This window comes from Micropterus salmoides, unplaced genomic scaffold, assembly GCF_014851395.1.
Source record: "Micropterus salmoides isolate LMB-PRFRI ecotype aquatic unplaced genomic scaffold, ASM1485139v1 Ms_hic_scaffold_4, whole genome shotgun sequence".
NCBI classification, from domain to species: Eukaryota; Metazoa; Chordata; class Actinopteri; order Centrarchiformes; family Centrarchidae; genus Micropterus; species Micropterus salmoides.
This window is the reverse complement of record NW_024043372.1, coordinates 35911307-35929762: the sequence shown is the minus strand read 5'-3', so window position 1 is coordinate 35929762 and position 18456 is coordinate 35911307. Positions and strand designations below refer to the sequence as shown.

The 18456-nt window shown below is 42.6% G+C and overlaps 2 protein-coding genes across 4 annotated transcripts; both read right to left on the bottom strand.

Moving 5' to 3' along the window:
- Window positions 1-1710: 1710 nt before the first annotated feature.
- On the bottom strand, window positions 1711-4650 carry LOC119886017 (zinc finger protein 235-like). The gene is made up of 2 exons (XM_038696457.1): window positions 4410-4650; window positions 1711-2661 (listed from the first exon to the last, which is right to left on the bottom strand). The coding sequence occupies exons 1-2, from the start codon at window positions 4594-4596 to the stop codon at window positions 1856-1858; spliced, it is 993 nt and encodes a 330-aa protein (XP_038552385.1). The 5' UTR covers window positions 4597-4650; the 3' UTR covers window positions 1711-1855.
- A 2385-nt stretch (window positions 4651-7035) lies between these two features.
- On the bottom strand, window positions 7036-17369 carry zc3h11a (zinc finger CCCH-type containing 11A). 3 transcript variants are annotated; one of them, XM_038696453.1, is made up of 17 exons: window positions 17250-17369; window positions 15561-15632; window positions 15177-15324; window positions 14370-14489; window positions 13689-13812; window positions 13396-13578; window positions 13232-13297; window positions 12126-12299; window positions 11804-11881; window positions 11617-11715; window positions 11348-11410; window positions 10724-11260; window positions 10500-10567; window positions 9860-10406; window positions 9390-9565; window positions 8664-8860; window positions 7036-8358 (listed from the first exon to the last, which is right to left on the bottom strand). In XM_038696453.1, exons 3-17 carry the CDS (start codon window positions 15228-15230, stop codon window positions 8136-8138), a joined length of 2709 nt encoding a protein of 902 aa, XP_038552381.1. In that variant the 5' UTR covers window positions 15231-15324; window positions 15561-15632; window positions 17250-17369; the 3' UTR covers window positions 7036-8135. The 3 variants fall into 3 exon arrangements, with proteins under 3 accessions (XP_038552381.1, XP_038552382.1, XP_038552383.1); XM_038696454.1 differs by having other exon boundaries at window positions 10500-10564; window positions 15561-17343; XM_038696455.1 differs by having other exon boundaries at window positions 10724-11257; window positions 15561-17343.
- Between the last annotated feature and the right edge of the window lie 1087 nt (window positions 17370-18456).

Below are 18456 nucleotides of genomic sequence, written 5' to 3'. Positions count from 1 at the left end.
TTAAATTTCCTCTATACTAAATATTCCACGTTCAACTGTAAGTGGTATTATAACAAAGTGGAAGTGATTGGGAACAACAGAACCTCAGCCACAAAGTGGTAGGCCACATAAAGCCACAGAGCGGGGTCAGCGCATGCTGAGGCGCACAGTGCGCAAAAGCCGTCAACTTTCTGCATAGTCAATAGCTACAGACCTCCAAATGTCATGTGGCCTTCAGATAAGCTCAAAAACGTGCGTAGAGAGCTTCATGGAATGGGTTTCCATGGCCAAGCAGCTGCTTCCAACCCTTACATAACCAAGTGCAATGCAAGACATGTTCTCTGGCGTTCTCTGTCTGGCAATCTGATGGACGAGTCTGGGTTTGGCAGTTGCCCTGAGGGCGGTACTTGCCTGACTGCACTGTGCCAAGTGTAAAGTTTGGTGGAGGGGGGGGTATGTTGTGGGGTTGTTTTTCAGGGGTTGGGTTTGGCCCCTTAGTTCCAGTGAAAGGAACTGTTAATGCTTTAGCATACCAGGACATTTAGGACAATTTCATGCTCCTAACTTTGCGGAAACAAAGGGGATGGCCCCTTCCTGTTCCGACAACTTCCTCAAAGCAAGGTCCATACAGAAATGGATGAGCGACTTTGGTGTGGAGAACTTGACTGGCCTGCACAGAGTCCTGACCCCCAAGCCGATAGAACACCTTGGGGATGAATTAAAGCGGAGACTGTGAGCCAGGCCTTCTCGTCCAACATCTGTGCCTGACCTCACAAATGCGCTTCTAGAAGAAGGGTCAAAAATTCCCATGAACACACTCCTAAACCTTGTGGACAGCCTTCCCAGAAGAGTTGAAGCTGTTATAGCTGCAAAGGGTGGGGCAACTCCATATTAAACCCTACGGATTAGGAATGTGATGTCATTAACCTTCAGGTGCATGTAAAGGCAGGCCACCCAAAGCTTTTGGCAAAACAGTGCATATGTATTCTTAATAGTTCAGTGCGATCATGTAATTACCGTCACAACCCCACCCAACGTCATCAGAGGTCTGATCAACCAGAATGAAAACACCTATGTTTACAGGGCCACCATCCCCCTCCTAATGATGGTTTCATTTATCACGCCTTTAATTTGAACCCAACTCAGTTCTAAAACTGCACACTGTACAGTAGAAAATATCTGCCCATACAGGACGTATCTCATTTTTACTTTTATTATATTTCCAGGATGGTGGTCGCCTACTAGAATTCCTGATAGCAGTGGCTCTGGCTTGGTCGTGCAAATGAACACAATAAACATTTCTCTCAGCACAGCAGACACATTGACTTGTATAACTAATACAAATATAATGGCTGTTTTCCATTTCGCTCAGCCATTTCCAGCTCTGGTACCGTGCATGCCGGCTCACTGTCATTACCCACTGGTACACCTTAATGCAAAAGAGCCATCTCTGTTGTCTGTGTCTGTGGGTGGGAAGCGAATGACGGCTCTCGTCCTTGTCGGACAGGGCACATGCGGTTTAGCAGTGCAGTGGACAAATTAAACAGTAATAGACATTTCAGGTGCGTTTGCTTTCATTTCCATTTCCAAATGACCAACAACCTGCGGAACGGCCTCTGGCAACGGCATGTCTGCACATCTTAGACGTGACACTGGTAGGTAAAATGTTGCACAAAATTGGCCTTTTAATTCCTTTGAGTGTGTTCAACAACACAATCAGTAGATCAGAAATCTTCATGTGACATACTTTATTGCACAACAGACAAGACACACACAGTCAAACATCATTATTGTACACTTTGAACCTGTAATTTGGCAAGTTAAAGTATTTCAAAGTTACAGATAGTCAGGTTAGTTCCCTGTTGTGAGTCTTTGTTCACTTGGAGTGTGGCGCTCTGCTCCAGCTGGCCCTCTCTCTGGTGTGGAGCCTGAAGTGGGTGTTGAGGTGCGCTGACTGGTTGAAGCACTTCCCACAGACATGGCAGCGGAAGGGCTTTTCCCCTGTGTGGATGCGGTGGTGTCTCTTCAGCATGCTGACCGTGGTGAAGCTCTTTCGGCACACTGCACAGCTGTACGGCTTCTCCTTGGTGTGCCAGCGCATGTGGACCTCCAGCTGGCAGGCAAAGCTGAAGCCCTTCCCGCACTCTTTACAGCTGTGCCACCTCTGAATGCTCTGGTTTGGGTGAGAGGAGCGAGGCGGAGGCAGCTTCAGGGCTCTCGCATTCTTCTGCAGTATGTGCGCGCTCTGTTTCCCATTTGAGCGGAGTAACCCTTTCACCTGCGGGTCTGTTTTGTGATTCCTGTGACTCTTTGCGGTGCTGGCACCAGAATCGCTCTGAGCCGCTCTGCAGTTTGAATGAACAGCCACGCAGGATGGTAAGATGTTGGCTGGCTGCTGTTTCCTGCTGTCCTCTCTGTCACTCTCTACCTTAATCTCCTGGGACGTTAGCGGAGGTGGGGAGACACTTTGTCTGCTACACACAGTCAGGGCTGGTGGAGGATGTGACCTTTGTAGTGGTTCGATATGACTACAGTTTCCTTCCTCAGAGTCTCTTGCTTCTTGCGAACAATCAGGTTGACCGTTTCCAAGTTTTGGTTCCTCTTTAATTTGGAGCTCCACGCTGCTTGTCCACTCAGACTCACATGGCTGACCGTCTTCTTGGGGCTGGACATTGTGAGGGTCTGGAAGGTTACAAACATCACAGTCATGCTGGGACCTTTGCATAAACATACTGTATCCCAAAAAAGATCAACAAAAAGTATTTTTATCTTTTAGAATGACATGCACAAAACTCCAATTTCACCTACAGCTGAAAATCTGCAGTTATATCCTTGCAGATAAGATACTATACAGACCGCCATTAGACTGTATGAAACTATTTCAGTGCTAAGTTTAACTGATAGCTTGTGCTGCAAAAATTAGCGATTTAGACTGTACTGCCAAATTTATTGTTGCCATCTATGTTCTGATAGTGGATTTCAAGAAACCCTGCATAACAGACACACTGCTGCACTGGGTGACATGTTCCTCCATTACAATAAACACACACACTGTAGTTTATTTTGACTTAATCCCACAAACACCATCCAGCTGTCCAAACACTACAGTGACCAGCTGTTTTAAGGAAATTATGGAACCTTTTTTAAAAAAAGAATTATATATTTTGAGCCGTTTTAAAAAATGTACATCTTCAGTAAGAACTAACTGACTTGAGGCTGAGTGCTTTCCTTTAGTTAATAAGAAGGAAGCAAAGGACCACCATCTCTTCACCATGCCCCACATTAACAGACCTAAAGTCAAAAATTAGCCAAGCTGGCTACACTGGCACATTTACAGAAATGTCTATTAATGAACCTGTAACTTTCAACTGTATAAAAAAAGGATTGTTCATTTCCTGCATTCTGGAGACATTTTCTGCTCCAATGCAGGGTGGAAATGTCTTCATTTATTAAAAGAGGAACAAAAACTTCAGCTGGCAGGTGATTCATTCAACAGAATATAATGCAGTAATCAGCAGCCTGTTACTTTTTTGGTCAGTGCACATTTGTTTCTTCTACGTTTAAATTGCTTTGCCTGTTTTCTTATTGTGCAAATAAACCTTTCTCAAAGCATTTTCATTTATTAATTAACATTTCTTAGTGCAAGCTATTTTTCAGAACATTTTAATAAATGCTTTCAAAAAGTCATGGGGAGAAAATATGGCATTTTAAAATGTGGTGGGGACATGTCCCCAGCGTCCACAGTGTAAATGACACCTCTGGGTGTTCTGCACTTTGACAGCTGCATAAGAAGCAACTGAATTATCAGTTATGGGGCAATAATAATAACAAAATCACTGTCACAATAAGTATCAGAGAATTATCAGAACATTGGTATTTGACATGATGTGCTACAATATTTAAGTATTAAGTCATCCTATAGGCTAATTGTCAAAAATCCACTCCAATGTTGGAACTTTTTACTGTTTGTCATTTATATACCGCATTTCCTTGTTTGAGATTCTCGCAACAGCTTTACATGGAGGGACTCACTGCTCAGCCCTCAACATTTTCATTTCCTAACATTTGTTTGAATTATTATTACAATAGTCTGTAAACAAACCCAGATTATTGGCTGTTTTCTTCCACTGATGCTTCATGGTCTCTGTTTAATTTAACTACTACTGGCGGTGTTGCTTTTATGCTCAGTTTCTGACACTGTACTGCCTGCTTTCATTCAGTAAAGGAAATGATGAAGATATGGCTAAATGTGACGCGGGCTGAGCGCCCTGCTGTAGTTGGCCACACAATGAGCGAGGCTCCATTCGAAAGTGACATATTTTGAATGAGATTTGGCGAGACATTAAGTACGTCGGCGAACAGAGCATATATATATAAATGTCACGCCTCACAGCAGCACCCACATCCTGTCACCAGTTGCTGGTCCTCACCTGGGTGCAGCAGCAGCCGCTGGACGGCTACATTGAGGAGCCGTTTGAGCCGCTCGTTCTCCTCTTTGGAGCGCAGGAGTTCGCTCTGATACTCCAGCACCGTGTTTTTAACGGCGCGAAAAATCTCTTCTGCGGCCGCCGTCAGCCTGTCGTTCAGAAACACGTTCAACAGCTCCAGCTTGGTCATGTTTTCCACTGCTATCTCCGGAGGCGGAACGTCCTTCTGTTTACATCCTCTAACCCGGAAGAAGAAGTCTACCGGCTGCGATTTTTTCCCCCTAGGGCGGCGAAGGCATGACCCGCCCTTCTCTGCCGCTGATTGGCTCACTGTGCCTCTGATTGGCTTATCGCCCTTATCCTGATGTTCTTAACCTCACCATCTGACTCATCTTTCCTAAACCTAAGCAAACACACCAACGAAGGCAATGAGCCAAAAAGGAGCAGAGTACCTACACACCCAGTGCTAGAGGCTATTCCTTCAGGGGCTGTAATATTGCTTTTCATGAATACAGTTAATGTTTCCACAGGTGCTGGTCATATAATTAGAATATCATCAAAAAGTTGATTTATTTCAGTCATTCCATTCAAAAAGTGAAACTTGTATAATGTATACATTCATTCCACACAGACTGATATATTTCAAGTGTTCATTCCTTTTAATTTTGATGATTATAACTGACAACTAATGAAAACCCCAAAATCAGTATCTCAGAAAATCAGAATATTGTGAAAAGGTTCAATATTGAAGACACCTGGTGCCTTTAAATGGTCTCTCAGTCTAGTTCTGTAGGCTACACAATCATGGGGAAACTGCTGACTTGACAGCTGTCCAAAAGACGACCATTGACACCTTGCACAAGGAGGGCAAGACACAAAAGGTCATTGCTAAAGAGGCTGGCTGTTCACAGAGCTCTGTGTCCAAGCACATTAATAGAGAGGCGAAGGGAAGGAAAAGATGTGGTAGGAAAAAGTGTACAAGCAATAGGGATAACCGCACCCTGGAGAGGATTGTGAAACAAGAGATTCACAAAGAGTGGACTGCAGCTGGAGTCAGTGCTTCAAGAACCACCACGCACAGACGTATGCAAGACATGGGTTTCAGCTGTCGCATTCCTTGTGTCAAGTCACTCTTGAACAAGACACAGCGTCAGAAGCGTCTCGCCTGGGCTAAAGACAAAAAGGACTGGACTGCTGCTGAGTGGTCCAAAGTTATGTTCTCTGATGAAAGTAAATTTTGCATTTCCTTTGGAAATCAAGGTCCCAGAGTCTGGAGGAAGAGAGGAGAGGCACAGAATCCATGTTGCTTGAAGTCCAGTGTAAAGTTTCCACAGTCAGTGATGGTTTGGGGTGCCATGTCATCTGCTGGTGTTGGTCCACTGTGTTTTCTGAGGTCCAAGGTCAACACAGCGTCTACCAGGAAGTTTTAGAGCACTTCATGCTTCCTGCTGCTGACCAACTTTATGGAGATGCAGGTTTCATTTTCCAACAGGACTTGGCACCTGCACACAGTGCCAAAGCTACCAGTACCTGGTTTAAGGACCATGGTATCCCTGTTCTTAATTGGCCAGCAAACTGGCCTGACCTTAACCCTATAGAAAATCTATGGGGTATTGTGAAGAGGAAGATGCGATACGCCAGACCCAACAATGCAGAAGAGCTGAAGGCCACTATCAGAGCAACCTGGGCTCTCATAACACCTGAGCAGTGCCACAGACTGATCGACTCCATGCCACGCCGCATTGCTGCAGTAATTCAGGCAAAAGGAGCCCCAAAGTATTGAGTGCTGTACATGCTCATACTTTTCATGTTCATACTTTTTAGTTGGCCAACATTTCTAAAAATCCTTTTTTGTTTTGGTCTTAAGTAATATTCTAATTTTCAGAGATATTGAATTTGGGATTTTCATTAGTTGTCAGTTTTAATCATCACAATTAAATGAAATAAAAATTTGAAATATATCAGTCTGTGTGTAATGAATGAATATAATATGCAAGTTTCACTTTTTGAATGGAATTACTGAAATAAATTTTTGATGATATTCTAATTATATGACCAGCACCTGTATATATGATTTTCCCTGGCTGGAACCACCATCACAAACAGGCAAAATATGTTTCATATACTGTAGGTGCAAGTGTTGTGTGCACTATTCCAACAGGAAACAATGTCTGTTTGTTGTGTTATTTTAACTGGAAAAAAAAATCTGGAAAAGGGTAGTTATTCCCCCACAAACCCACACTTAGTTGTCAGTTTAGTAGGAGCACCTAGCTAAAACTCATGCAGATGAGCCCTGCATTAAATGCTTTCTTCATGATTGTGACAATGTTCAGTTTTTGATCAATGTGTTGATAAACCTTGGTCATTTTGGAAGATGTGGTTTGTGCTCTTGACCTGTACTGCATTATGCATTAGTATTTTGTCCACTGCAGTTATATCATAGTTGCCTGCTTGTCATCTCATTCTAATTTACGTATCTTTAGCTGATTGTATATTTTGTGTGGAATGAAACAGATAAACAGTTTGAAAAATGAGATACAGATTGTACATTTCTTTTTTTGAAACATGACGCTGGTCTCCACCCTGGCATAAACTATTGCCTGAGTCACCAGTCAATTATTGATCCAGCTTGTCATTAAAAGCATTTTTTATTTACATAGTAATTGTACAAGTCACTTTGAAAAGCAGGTTTGTGGGAAAGGGCAGAGCAAACACATTAAGACCAAATAAGTTGATCTTTTCTCAGACAACACTGATGACCAATGCTAACGGATAAGAGAAAAACTAAAGACAGCATTGTTGAGTTGAAACACAGTGTTTGTCAATCATAGAAACATCAGAAACAGTCCCTGAGGTGTTCATCAACAAAGACAAGAGAGCACTTAACCCAGACTAGTTGTTTCAAAGTATGTCCACTAAATAAAAGAACTGGTTAAAAAATGCGCACAGTTCAGTCCAACATTATAAAAAACACTAAGGGACGAGCACAGGTTGAAGGTGCACTCCACAAGATCTGTGTGGAAAATCTATAAACCACATATACCTGACGGATAAAACGATCAGTACTACCAGTAACAACTGATGGAATTTAGAAATGTAATTGTAACTTTCTCTCAGGCTGTTGACAAGGTCATCTTTTAAGTATAACTGATAGATTTCACTGTCATAATCTGGGAAATAGCTGGACAACAACAGTTTAGTCTGCTCAGATATAAAATAAAACAAGTAGTTGGGGGCAGGCTACTGTAAGTGCAGCAGTATTCATTATTTCTATATTCAGCTTGCTCTTCCCTTCGCATACACAGTATACAGATATGATTTCTCTCTAAAATGACACGTTTGTCATTCACAACATTTATCTTCTAGGAATTCCTGACATACTAAGATGTTCTTCACACCACCTCCCTGCACCAGAGCTTTTTTCATTTTCTCTTTTCAGGACCAGGAAGGTTTTACAATGATCATGAACAGACATGACAAAAAAAAGTAAGCCCTGCAGAATTAAACTTGGGCCATCAGATGATCATATGGCAGGAAATGAAAAAGGAGAGAAGATGTCTAAGATGTAAAGAACAACAAATATGAACACGGAGCTTAATATATGTTGAACTTTGAAGAAAACAAAATGTTTTAAAACACTCCATAGTAGATAGTGGGTGATGGTCTTCACTTCTTTTAAATACAGTCACAAAACAAAGTCGTGGGTGGCGATTGTGCTCGATGGGGCCCTCAGCTGTCAATCATCTCTGAAAGTTCCTGCAACAGGTCCTCCTCTCCAATGCCAGGGTCCACGTCTTCTTCCAGATGGTCTTCGGTGAACTCATTGATCAACTCCTCAAAGTCGTCATCATCAGCAGAGGTGGAGGCAGCAGTGCTGGATGCGGAGGCAATGCGGGACGCAGCTACGCTCAGTCTCCGTGACTTGGGCTGAGTGGGAGTCTTGACGACTGGGCTGAAATGTAGAGAGGGTTGTATGTATTTAGTATCTGACAATGCTGCAAAAACATCAGTACAACAACCCTCAAGTTTCACTGAGATCGTCTCATTTTTCTACAAACACTAAAAATGGGCAAGGAGTTCACATTCTAGAGTCAACCAAACAATGCACATTTTTTCTTTGTGATCACAGATTATATATGCAGTTAAAAAAAAAAATAAACTACCTATACCTGCTTACAGGTATTTCCTTGGTAAAGTTTGACATCACCAAGAAGTTAATGTTCATTAAAACATTTAAGGCTCTCAGTGGACCTTTACCTTTGGGGGACCGTGCAGGCCTCTCTGGCAGCAGCAACACTGACAGTGGGCTTGGTTTCTTGGCTGAGACTCTGCTTGAAGACAGGGACTGTCTGGAGCTCCTCTCTCAGTGGGCTGGAGCAGGAGTCCAAGAGAGTGGTGGGACTGTGGGGAACAGCAGCGCTCAGCTGAGCATCTGCACTGGAAGACGGGAAAACCTGACAATGGAATAAAAGTCACTGGAGGTCAGTAAAAGCGCTAGATTGCTTAAAATCACCATTGTGAAGGACATTTTGGGGGTACTATGACACAGGTTTTCCCAGGTCACGATAGGGTCATTTGCTAAAGTGAAGTAAGCCAACTGTGACTCTCCAAATCAGTAGATCAGACTCTGTGTCTCTCCTTAGTCGACTGACTGACGCAACTGTCTCGATAAGGACGCACTGCTATCCATCTCCTAGGTAACCCAAGGTCAAGATTATCTTTATTTAATTTCATTACAGACAGACTGACTGGCTCTATGTAGAAAGTGTTGCATGTGGCTTAAATGCCAAACACCTTCACTTTTCAGTGCCTTGTTTTGAACCAATATCCAAAAGAATCTTCACACGTGTTGGGGGGCAAACGACGAGCTAATTGAATCTCTGTAGTTCTAGGAAGAATAAATATCCCCATAGAGATATGAAATGTGCTACATCAAATAAATTTAAGATACATTTGAAAAGGTCTTTCCACGTGCCAACCTACCTCCTGTCTTTCCCTGCATGTTGTCTCCTGCTGTGGCTCCTCCAGCACTGCGGAGGCGCTGTTCAGAGGTTTTACAGCAGCAACAGCAGATCGCTCTGCTCCCCTCCTCTTCTGGGCTGGCTTCACCTGCACTGCAGGCTTCATGACGGACGGCTTCACATTCAGTTTGGGCCTCACTGAAAAGGAGGCAAAGTTTTAGTGATTGATATGTAATGAAAGTGCTTCTCTCGTTTTGACCCGTTTCATTACACACGTGTATTTTTGTCCAATCAGGTTTCTCTAAATCCTTTACCCCAACTAATTAAAACTGGTTTCTAGTTTGTGTGGCGTTGAAGAAATCAGGACTCTGTAGAAACCAACAACAAGGTCACTTAAGTTCCCTGTCTATTCAAGTCTAAGGTGGGCTGCCTTATGCTCAAACAGAAACATGGGTTGCAAACTGCAGTATGTACGAGTTAAAGTTGCCGTACCTTTGGCATCTTTAGTGTGTTCTGGGGATTTCTTCTGATTATTGTTCAGTGTTTTAGCAGCCAGAGCAGTAGCCTGAGGAGCTGCTCTGGCCTGCTTGGCTGGTGAGAGTGTGGTGGCGTTCCTTGTGTCCTTGTCTGGGACCTCCCTGGAGCTGCTGGGGCTCTGTGAGCAGGGCTCAGCCTCCAGTGGAGAAGAGTTCTGCTTCACAGGGACTGAGGGGACGGCAGCACCTCTTGTACCAGCAGTAGCAGTGCTGTTCAGAGGTGCGGCAGCCTTAGATCTGAGGGGGATCATTTTACGAACAGGGAGCTTTTGGGTGGAGAGGGTAGTTTCAGGGGTCGTAGTGATTGAGGAAGGTGATGAAGAGCCTGGAGATGCAAGACTGATTTTAGCAGGAGCCTTCCTCTTCACAGTTCCTTCTGCGGTCGGTTTCTGAGAAGGCTCTGCTTCAGCCTGCTCTTCCATTTCCTGCTTGCGAAGGCGTTTCTCTCGCATGATCTCCTCGAAGGTCTTGACCTTGACATTGTTACCGTTGGCTGCACTGGCCTAGAAAGACACAGGAATATTAACATCACCTTGTGTACACAGAATAACAAGCAACCACAGCGAATACTTCAGTATCTTATTATCCAATTGTACCTCAGAAACAGCAGGATGAGTCATCAGTGGCGTCACTTTAGCACTCTTCTCCGTTGTGATGCTGTCTGCTGAATTCAACACAACATTCATGTTAGAAATTCACAAATATGTTATGTAGGATGAGCAAATTGAAGATGTAATTAATCTAATAGACATTTACAAATGTAGAATTAACAAGATTCTGCAAACATTCCAGAAAAAAGGCAAAACAAACGCTGTCTTACTTTGGGCAGCCAGTTTCTTGATGCACAGTAGGCGAGGCTTCTTTGCACTGTTCTCCTCAGTATCACAGGTCTTCCTGTTTTCTGCCTCCAGGGCCTGTTGAGCCTGAATCCTGGCTGCCTTCTCCCTGCGGATCTCCTCCAGGGTCTTTACTTTAACCCCCCCCACATTTGCAGCCTCAGGCCGAGGCTCAGCTGCGTCAGACTCCCCCTGGCTCTTGCCTGGAGCTTTCTCTTCAGTCTTCTTAGGGCTGGGGTTCTGCTTCTGCTTCTGCTCCTCCTCCTGCCTTTTCTTCTTGGCGCGAAGAATCTCAGAGAACGTTTTCACGTGGCTAATGGAGTCATCTTTGATGGTGATAGCTCGCTTGACCCCCTTGGTGGTTTCAGTAGTAATGGTTTTGGTTACGTTGCATTCTGGAGCCACGACTGAAGGCCCATTTGTCCGTCTCTGAGACTTTGCTAACTTCTCCTGTCTGATTTCCTCCAGAGTTTTGATACGGATCTCTTCAGGAGCTTTCTTTGACTCCGTGTTTGTCTCTGCTGTTGGGAAAACAATGTTTTCATCAAAGTGCATCATTAACATGTTTCCAGACAAAACAATGAAGTCACATTTTTCAGACTTCTCACCTGGCTGAGCGGATGCAACAGACCCAGCAGGCAATCCAAGTCTTTCCTTGATAGGCTTCAGAGCTGGAGAAGCAGAAGAAAGAATATTTAAATAGACATTCATTCCAGATTCCCATCAAAACAACAACCTGTATATCCACATTTCACACAATATTGCTCATTCCACCTAAGGATGCATCATCAATCATCCGTGTGATATGGAATAAAAGGCTCCAGGTGATGTTCAGTGAATATCAATTAGCTAGTTATTGTTGTGTCCTGATACTCACCTTTCTGAGTGGGCATTATTGGCTCTTCCTCATCCACAACTCTGCCCAGGCGCTCAGCCAGACTCCTTTTAAGTGTGATACCTTTCCCACCATTTCCATCTACAGCAAGGACAAGTCATTAGCTTCTAATCTGCACTATTAAAATTATTATTATTGGCACGAAATCTGTAAGGTAAAACAAACTTACCGGTGTTGGGCATCTTTCTTCCAAGCCTTTCAGTCACACTGCCTCTTGATCTCCCAGTTTTTTCAAAGGCAAGTGGGCCTAGTGTAAAAGAGGGACCATGTGCTTGAGAACAGGGTAATAAGGATTATACTTCTCTTTAGGACTAAAAGTAACAGTGACTATGCTATCTATTCATTCGATTTTTTCAAGTAAAATGGGGCTTTAAAGCTACCATGACCAGTATATTTCAATGGATTAGGCCTGAAACAGTGTGTGAAATCTGAAGAATGATGCAGAGCTGGATATCCATCTCCCTGAAATTCTGACAATCTCAAAGTTTTACCATCTCTCGTCTCGTAGAGGTCTGGTCGAAAAAATGACGTGGTGTAATCTTTCTCTCCGTTGGCCAAGGTATCAGCACTCTGGATGGGATAACCGGCTCTCTTCATGCTGGCCTTCAGGGCCTTCCTCAGCCGGATCTCCTCCAGGGTGCTCACTCCAAAGTTCAGTGAGTCATCTGACAAAACACAACATTAACCAATTATTAATTAACCAATAAAAATCTTCCACTACGCTTGACCCCTTGTTTGTCAGTTAGTCAATATACTCTTGTGCAATCAAATACTTATTGGTTGGACAATCGCTAGTGTTACTTTCATAAGAGAGAAAAGCACTTCTTGATCACGTATTTTAGGGGTGGAAGGGACATGTGGAGACCTGATGTATTTAATTTTTGAGTGACAGGCTATACTCTTTGTTAGAAAAAACACTGATTATAAATAAAATAGTATTCAAATACAGAGTCTTTTTCTTGAGACAAGACATGCACTAAAACATTGCCACTTGACTGAGTGAAGTTGCAGATGGGCACATTATTATTGTTTTCCATCTTGGATTAATTAAAGTAGTGTAACTTGCATACACGATCGCCCAATCATCACTGAACCACAACAGTCATGTGACACGCAGCTGGAAGACAATAAAATAAGTTTGTAATATTTACAAAATATAGGCCTACAGCTTACGCTAACTTTAACTACAGTTTGTTCTAAACACAGAGAGAAGTTATCTGGTATTACGTTACAAGACACATACACGGTGGAGATTTTACATTACGGAGCGACAGTCAACGCACCACTGCAGATGTCACTCAGTACTGAAAAATTTCAAGTTGCGCGATGGCGAGTTGCCCGCAATTTATCACAAGGATGCACACTTCGCAGCGCCCGGCAGGAAATCGGGTCCCTTCACGACTTTGAATGTAATTGCGCCGCCCCCAGCACTGGCATCATGTTGTGTGCGAAACCAGCAGAAGAGTAGGTGGAATTTCCATTGGCCAAGATTTCCATTGGTTGACTTCAGCCCTACATTGCACAACAGTCACAGGATCTGGGAGTACAAATATAATGAATTATGTTTTCAAAGTTTAGTCTCGGACTGCAGTCTTACCTGATTTGGGTAGTTTTCTAGGTGAAGGGCCAACCTTTCCATCCTCTCCCTCCTCTGAGAACTGGTCTGGAAACATACAGACACATGAGTAGTAAAGACCACAAGGAATATCTTCCTCTCTAGAAGAGATAAAAGAAGTAATTCTGAGATTAAATCCAGCTCACCATCTTCATCCTCGTCATCATCTGCTGGATTAATCACCACTGGTGGGTGGGTGGGGCTCGGTACTGCCTCCTGAGTTTCTGTCTTGATGACGCCTCTGAGCTGGGGATTGGTTGCAGTGGGGAGAGGGGCAGCTGGCGGGGCAGCTGGTTCCTCATGAGGCTGTTCCTCGTTCTTGCTTAGACCTGGGAGAATTACACTGATTGTCATTATCGTTATCCTTTCATCGGATGTAAAATAGTCTTAAACTCTCTACATTTCAGTTCTTAGCGTCTTTGCTTAAACGTCCACTCACTTTTATCAGGTGGGACAAACATGCCATCAATGTAGCGGGGCCTTTCATGGAAGAAGGCACAGTGAGACTTCTGGCAACCGGCTGGCTGGTTCTCCCAATAACAAGGAATCTCCTTTCGGTTTTTCTGTTTTGATTGAAGACATAAAACATGAAACAGCATCCACGGAGGATATGGGCTGATCACATCTCTCTATGTCCACAAAACATTCTGACATTTTCACCTCTGTACACTGATCATGTTATTGTTTCTCCAAGCAAAATGTCATGACACGTGGTACAGTCATGATTTTTGCACTGCAATGGTGGAGCCCATTACCTCTGATATTATGGAGGAGAGCCCATGTAACAATTAAATAAAAAAAATGTAGCTGGACGTGATCATACTGTAAATCACAGAGGAAGCTAACAATCTACAGAGATTTCTATTATTATTATTATTTGTATATTATTATTAATTGTTCATGTAAGTTATTATTTATACAAGTGTTTTAATGTAACGTAGAAACTGGAAAGCTTGTTCCTCCCAATAAGTCCAGAGGCAGGAATGGAACTCCTGGCCAAGGTTTACAGGGAGCCTTTTTCTACCCTTCGGTGATGGCCAATCAAGACACATACAGCCTCGAGTGGGCAAAGCTGAAGGAGACATTTCGGCACGTTCTTCAGTTTAAAACTAATTCTTACTGTGATCTCCATGTGGCGAAACTTGCAGACGGTACGGAAGCAGCGTCCCTCCTGCCAGAGGTTGCAGACGGTCTCGTTGCCCATAGCGGCCTCACAGTGTCTGAATGGGCAGCTGTCTCCCTGCACGATAAATGAAACACAATAAGACCCGACTCTTCCTTCGGTCATCAGTCACTTTCCAACTTGGTACACTACGTGTGTATATATGGACTATTGAAATACACTTTATATAGGCGTGAACCAAACTTCTCTTTCACGCCTACAGCTAGTCCAAAATGCTGCCGCTCGTTTATTAACAGGAACTCGGGAACATGAACACATTACTCCCATTTTGGCATCGCTTCACTTCCTATACATTTTAAATTTTTGATGCTTGTTTTTAAATCATTAAATGGACTAGCACCTCAGTACATTACTGAGCTTTTGCACATTTACACCTCGTCAAGGTTACTGAGGTCTGCGGATCATATGCGGCTAAATGTGCCAATAACTAGGAGGAAAACTAGGGGGCATCGTTCCTTTTCAGCTATTGCCCCCAAACTGTGGAATGATTTACCTACGCGTATTAAACTGGCACCCACCCTTCTTACTTTTAAATCTCACCTAAAAACACATTTGTACTCCTGGGATTTTAGTGTACCATAAAGAGTGGTTGTGGTCCTTGTTGTTGATAGTTTTGTTGAAGTCATGTTTGTATACTTTTATGCTGTGTTTTGTATTATACTGTAAAGCACTTTGGTAACCTTGCTGTTTTTTTTAAATAAAGTGGATTGGATATGTGAGCTTTATGCACAAAACATTGCTGACCTTAGTGCAGGTGGAGTAGTAAAAGAAGTAGCAGTCATCTCCATGGTTGGTCATAGTAATGCTGGTATGCGTCTTGAGTGACGGAGGTGATGAGGTTACGACCTTTAAACCCAGCAGCTGGTTGTCTTCAGGGCCAACAGGACTCTCCCTGACCACAGAGAGCAGAGTAACACATCAGAAACAAAAAACCTTCTCTATGACATCAAACTATGAGTTGACTAAAACATCTGCACATGTAAAGCCAACACCAAGAAGCGTACCCGTTTTATTCATACAAAATAAAATGACTTGTTTCAACTTGGAAATCTAACTGGAACTAAGTACAATATCATTTTTACTAAAAAGTCAATATTGATATTGTTTTTAGCATTGTGCCACCTGTACCTGAGGTGGCTGACAAGTTGTCCCCCTCTTGAGTGCACTGCTGGTAGGTTGTCTCCGTGGTGGGTTGGAGTCCTGAAGGAACACTTGATCCGTGAGATAAGAGGAAAGGGGGGATGGGTCGCCCAGAGACACTTGTCTTCCTACGACATCCCTTTTCTGAGACTCTCTGAGACATCTTTATCTCCGCCAGACAGCTAAACATTACTGATGCTGGATGCAATAGAGTCCTTTGGGGATTTTTTTTTTTTTTTTTTTATTAATTGGTGAAACCAATGAAATAGGGGTACATAAACGGCCAGAAAAAAAATTGATCCAAAAACGCTTAAATTGATGAGGGGAAAAAGGGGACAAACGTGTGATGATGGGTGTGGAAAAAAAATCCTCAGCTTCTTCTTGGGCTTGGAGGCATTTTGCACACATGGTGACATTTGGGTGATGGCAGTAGGGAAAAAATGGGCAGGATATTCAAGCTTCTACAGATTTTCAGCTGTTGATTACCAATGCTGAAGAGAGAAAAAAATCTTCTGCCAATGTATTCTCAGGGGGGGGCAAAAGCTATCCATATCCAGCGACTCCCACAAAAGGGCCAAGAGGATGGTTTTAAACCTACAAATCAATCAAAAACACTGCCCCGGGAACTGAAAAGGTGTTATTAAGAGACAGACATTTGTGCACAAATACAAAGGAGACAGTTTGACATTTCCACACAGAGGTACAGCATCATGAGACAAATACGCTCACAATAATGACTCAAGAGCAAACTGGAATTTGGAAATGTGAGTGGACAAACTGCACTACATGTTGATATAATTCAAGTATCTAAACTAGAATAACAAACTAGTACATTAGCAATTTTCGGGAGTATAAACGTTACTCTGGACATGGAGGCCTTAGTACCACACCGGTGATGAGCCTGAATAACAACTCCGGCTTCCATCTTAAGGAACAGGAAAAAATGCACTCTGAAGTCACAAAATAGTTAATTTGTTCATCACTATTTTTATCCCGTTATTTCAAAGTAAGTGCTCTCATTACAAGTAAAACAAATGCTTATCCTGAGGCCACAACGACATTATTCGTCAACGGGCAAAATATCAGACAGAAAGCACGCTTCTTGGCAAATATAACATGCGTTACAGGTCACCTTCATTGTTGGTTCGAGATATCCATGGCCAAAGCTTAATACTTCAAACTAACACAGTCAAGAAAACAATAACATGACGTTGGCTATTGTTGAATAATAGAAAACAGCCTAATGCTAGCTGGAAGGAACTACGAGCGATTCCCAGCAGTGATGGAAAACCCCTAACGTTACTGTAACGTTCCTGAGATCGGCAAGCATCGGAATAATGTTAGGTTACTTAAACAATAGAGACTTTCAGTTACACTGGCTTAGTACGGACTAACGTTTAACATACGGCAGCCTTATGTTAGCTGTAACGTTAATGTTATATTCTCAACGCTTGACTAATTGTATTCGTGTAGTTATGGGTTAGTTTATCGTATGCTACATGACAGAGGCCTACCTAAATCCCAAATTCCTCTCGACCTTATTATTAGCGTTAGCTAAATGTTAAGACCGCTGTTTATTTTTTATTACGTGGTACTCATGGTAATCACTTTCATATTTTAACACTACGATGTAACAGCCAAATATATTATGTAAACAAAGTATACAATGTTAATTACCAGTTTCAGACTTAAAAAGATTAAAAACTTTGTGTAGTGGAGGTACCCCGTCCCGGTTCGACGTCTGCCGCAGCCACACTAAGTAGACTAAAGCAAAATGGCGGCCACAAATACGAGGTGGGTCCATAGGGTGGGCCACGAATCCTTCTGAGGCGAAGGCATGACCCGCCCTACACTGCCTCTGATTGGCTTAGCCTCGCAATGACGTCTGTCACGTAGTCCTCCCTTAACTACAGTAAGTTGTTGCGGTTCTACTGTTTTCGGCAAAGTAACGGTAGCTCGATTAGTTGAGCCGTGATGATTTCTTTTAAATGCAGTCTCTTTGTTCACTCTGTTAGGTAGTAACCCAGTTGCGCAGGGTGAGAACAGAAACGTTAACGTTACGTTTTTTATTAGCTCAAGATTGTTAACCTAACAAGATGCCACTGAGATGCGGCAGTCAATTCAATGCAATTCAATTCAAATTAGCTTTATTGGCAGTCACTGGTAGATGAAAGAAATGTGAGGGCAGCTAGCAATCCAATCGCAGTGTAACCCTTGGTAACAATGAAATTGTAGTAAGTCATGACTCAACATAACAATAAGATCCTCTTTCAATAATCAATGGGTAGACTGTTTATAATGCATCTTTCATTACCGGTTTTGTTGTATTGTCAGAGTTTGCTGCTTCATTTAAGTAAACTAATTATGACCTATTATGAGCTAAACCGTTGCTAAAACCATTTACTGTGCAATAACTAATATTCCCACAAGGGAGCAGTGTAAGCTCGTTTTCATATGGCTGATGTGATGTGACGTGGAGTGCTTGCACCGGCAGCACATATAATACACTGGAATCGATTTAGAGAAGATTATCATGGCCCATGTTGTAGTTTACTTGTATGTAGAAGCCTTGTTGATGTCTAGAAAATAATTGTAAAATTTAAAATAAAAAATGATGGAGTCAAGTTTGGTTGGGCCAATTTGTTGTCCACTGAAAAATAGGATGCGAAAATGTTTAAATATTTGAATATAAATAAGAAGTAGTGTGGAATAGTGGATATTAGGTCAAATTATCTTTCTGGTTGCCATAAACAGATTTCACCGTAAAAAATCCGAATATTACAAAGGCAGTGCTTCCAACATTTTATAAATCACAATTCCCCGAAAATAAATGTATTTTGTAATTTGTAATTTATGTGTATGTAGTTGAATAATACTTATAGTG

What these genes read in the sequence shown, in the direction of transcription:
- zc3h11a (XM_038696453.1), bottom strand. Translation starts at nt 15,230, where the DNA reads ATGACCAACCATGGAGATGACTGCTACTTCTTTTACTACTCCACCTGC. An exon ending in AAGAAAGATGCCCAACACCG is followed by an intron (nt 11,716 to 11,803) that starts GTAAGTTTGTTT and finishes TCCTTGCTGTAG; the next exon opens with ATGGAAATGGTGGGAAAGGT. An exon ending in CTCATCCTGCTGTTTCTGAG is followed by an intron (nt 10,407 to 10,499) that starts GTACAATTGGAT and finishes GTGTCTTTCTAG; the next exon opens with GCCAGTGCAGCCAACGGTAA.
- LOC119886017 (XM_038696457.1), bottom strand. Translation starts at nt 4,596, where the DNA reads ATGACCAAGCTGGAGCTGTTGAACGTGTTTCTGAACGACAGGCTGACG. An exon ending in GCGGCTGCTGCTGCACCCAG is followed by an intron (nt 2,662 to 4,409) that starts GTGAGGACCAGC and finishes GTAACCTTCCAG; the next exon opens with ACCCTCACAATGTCCAGCCC.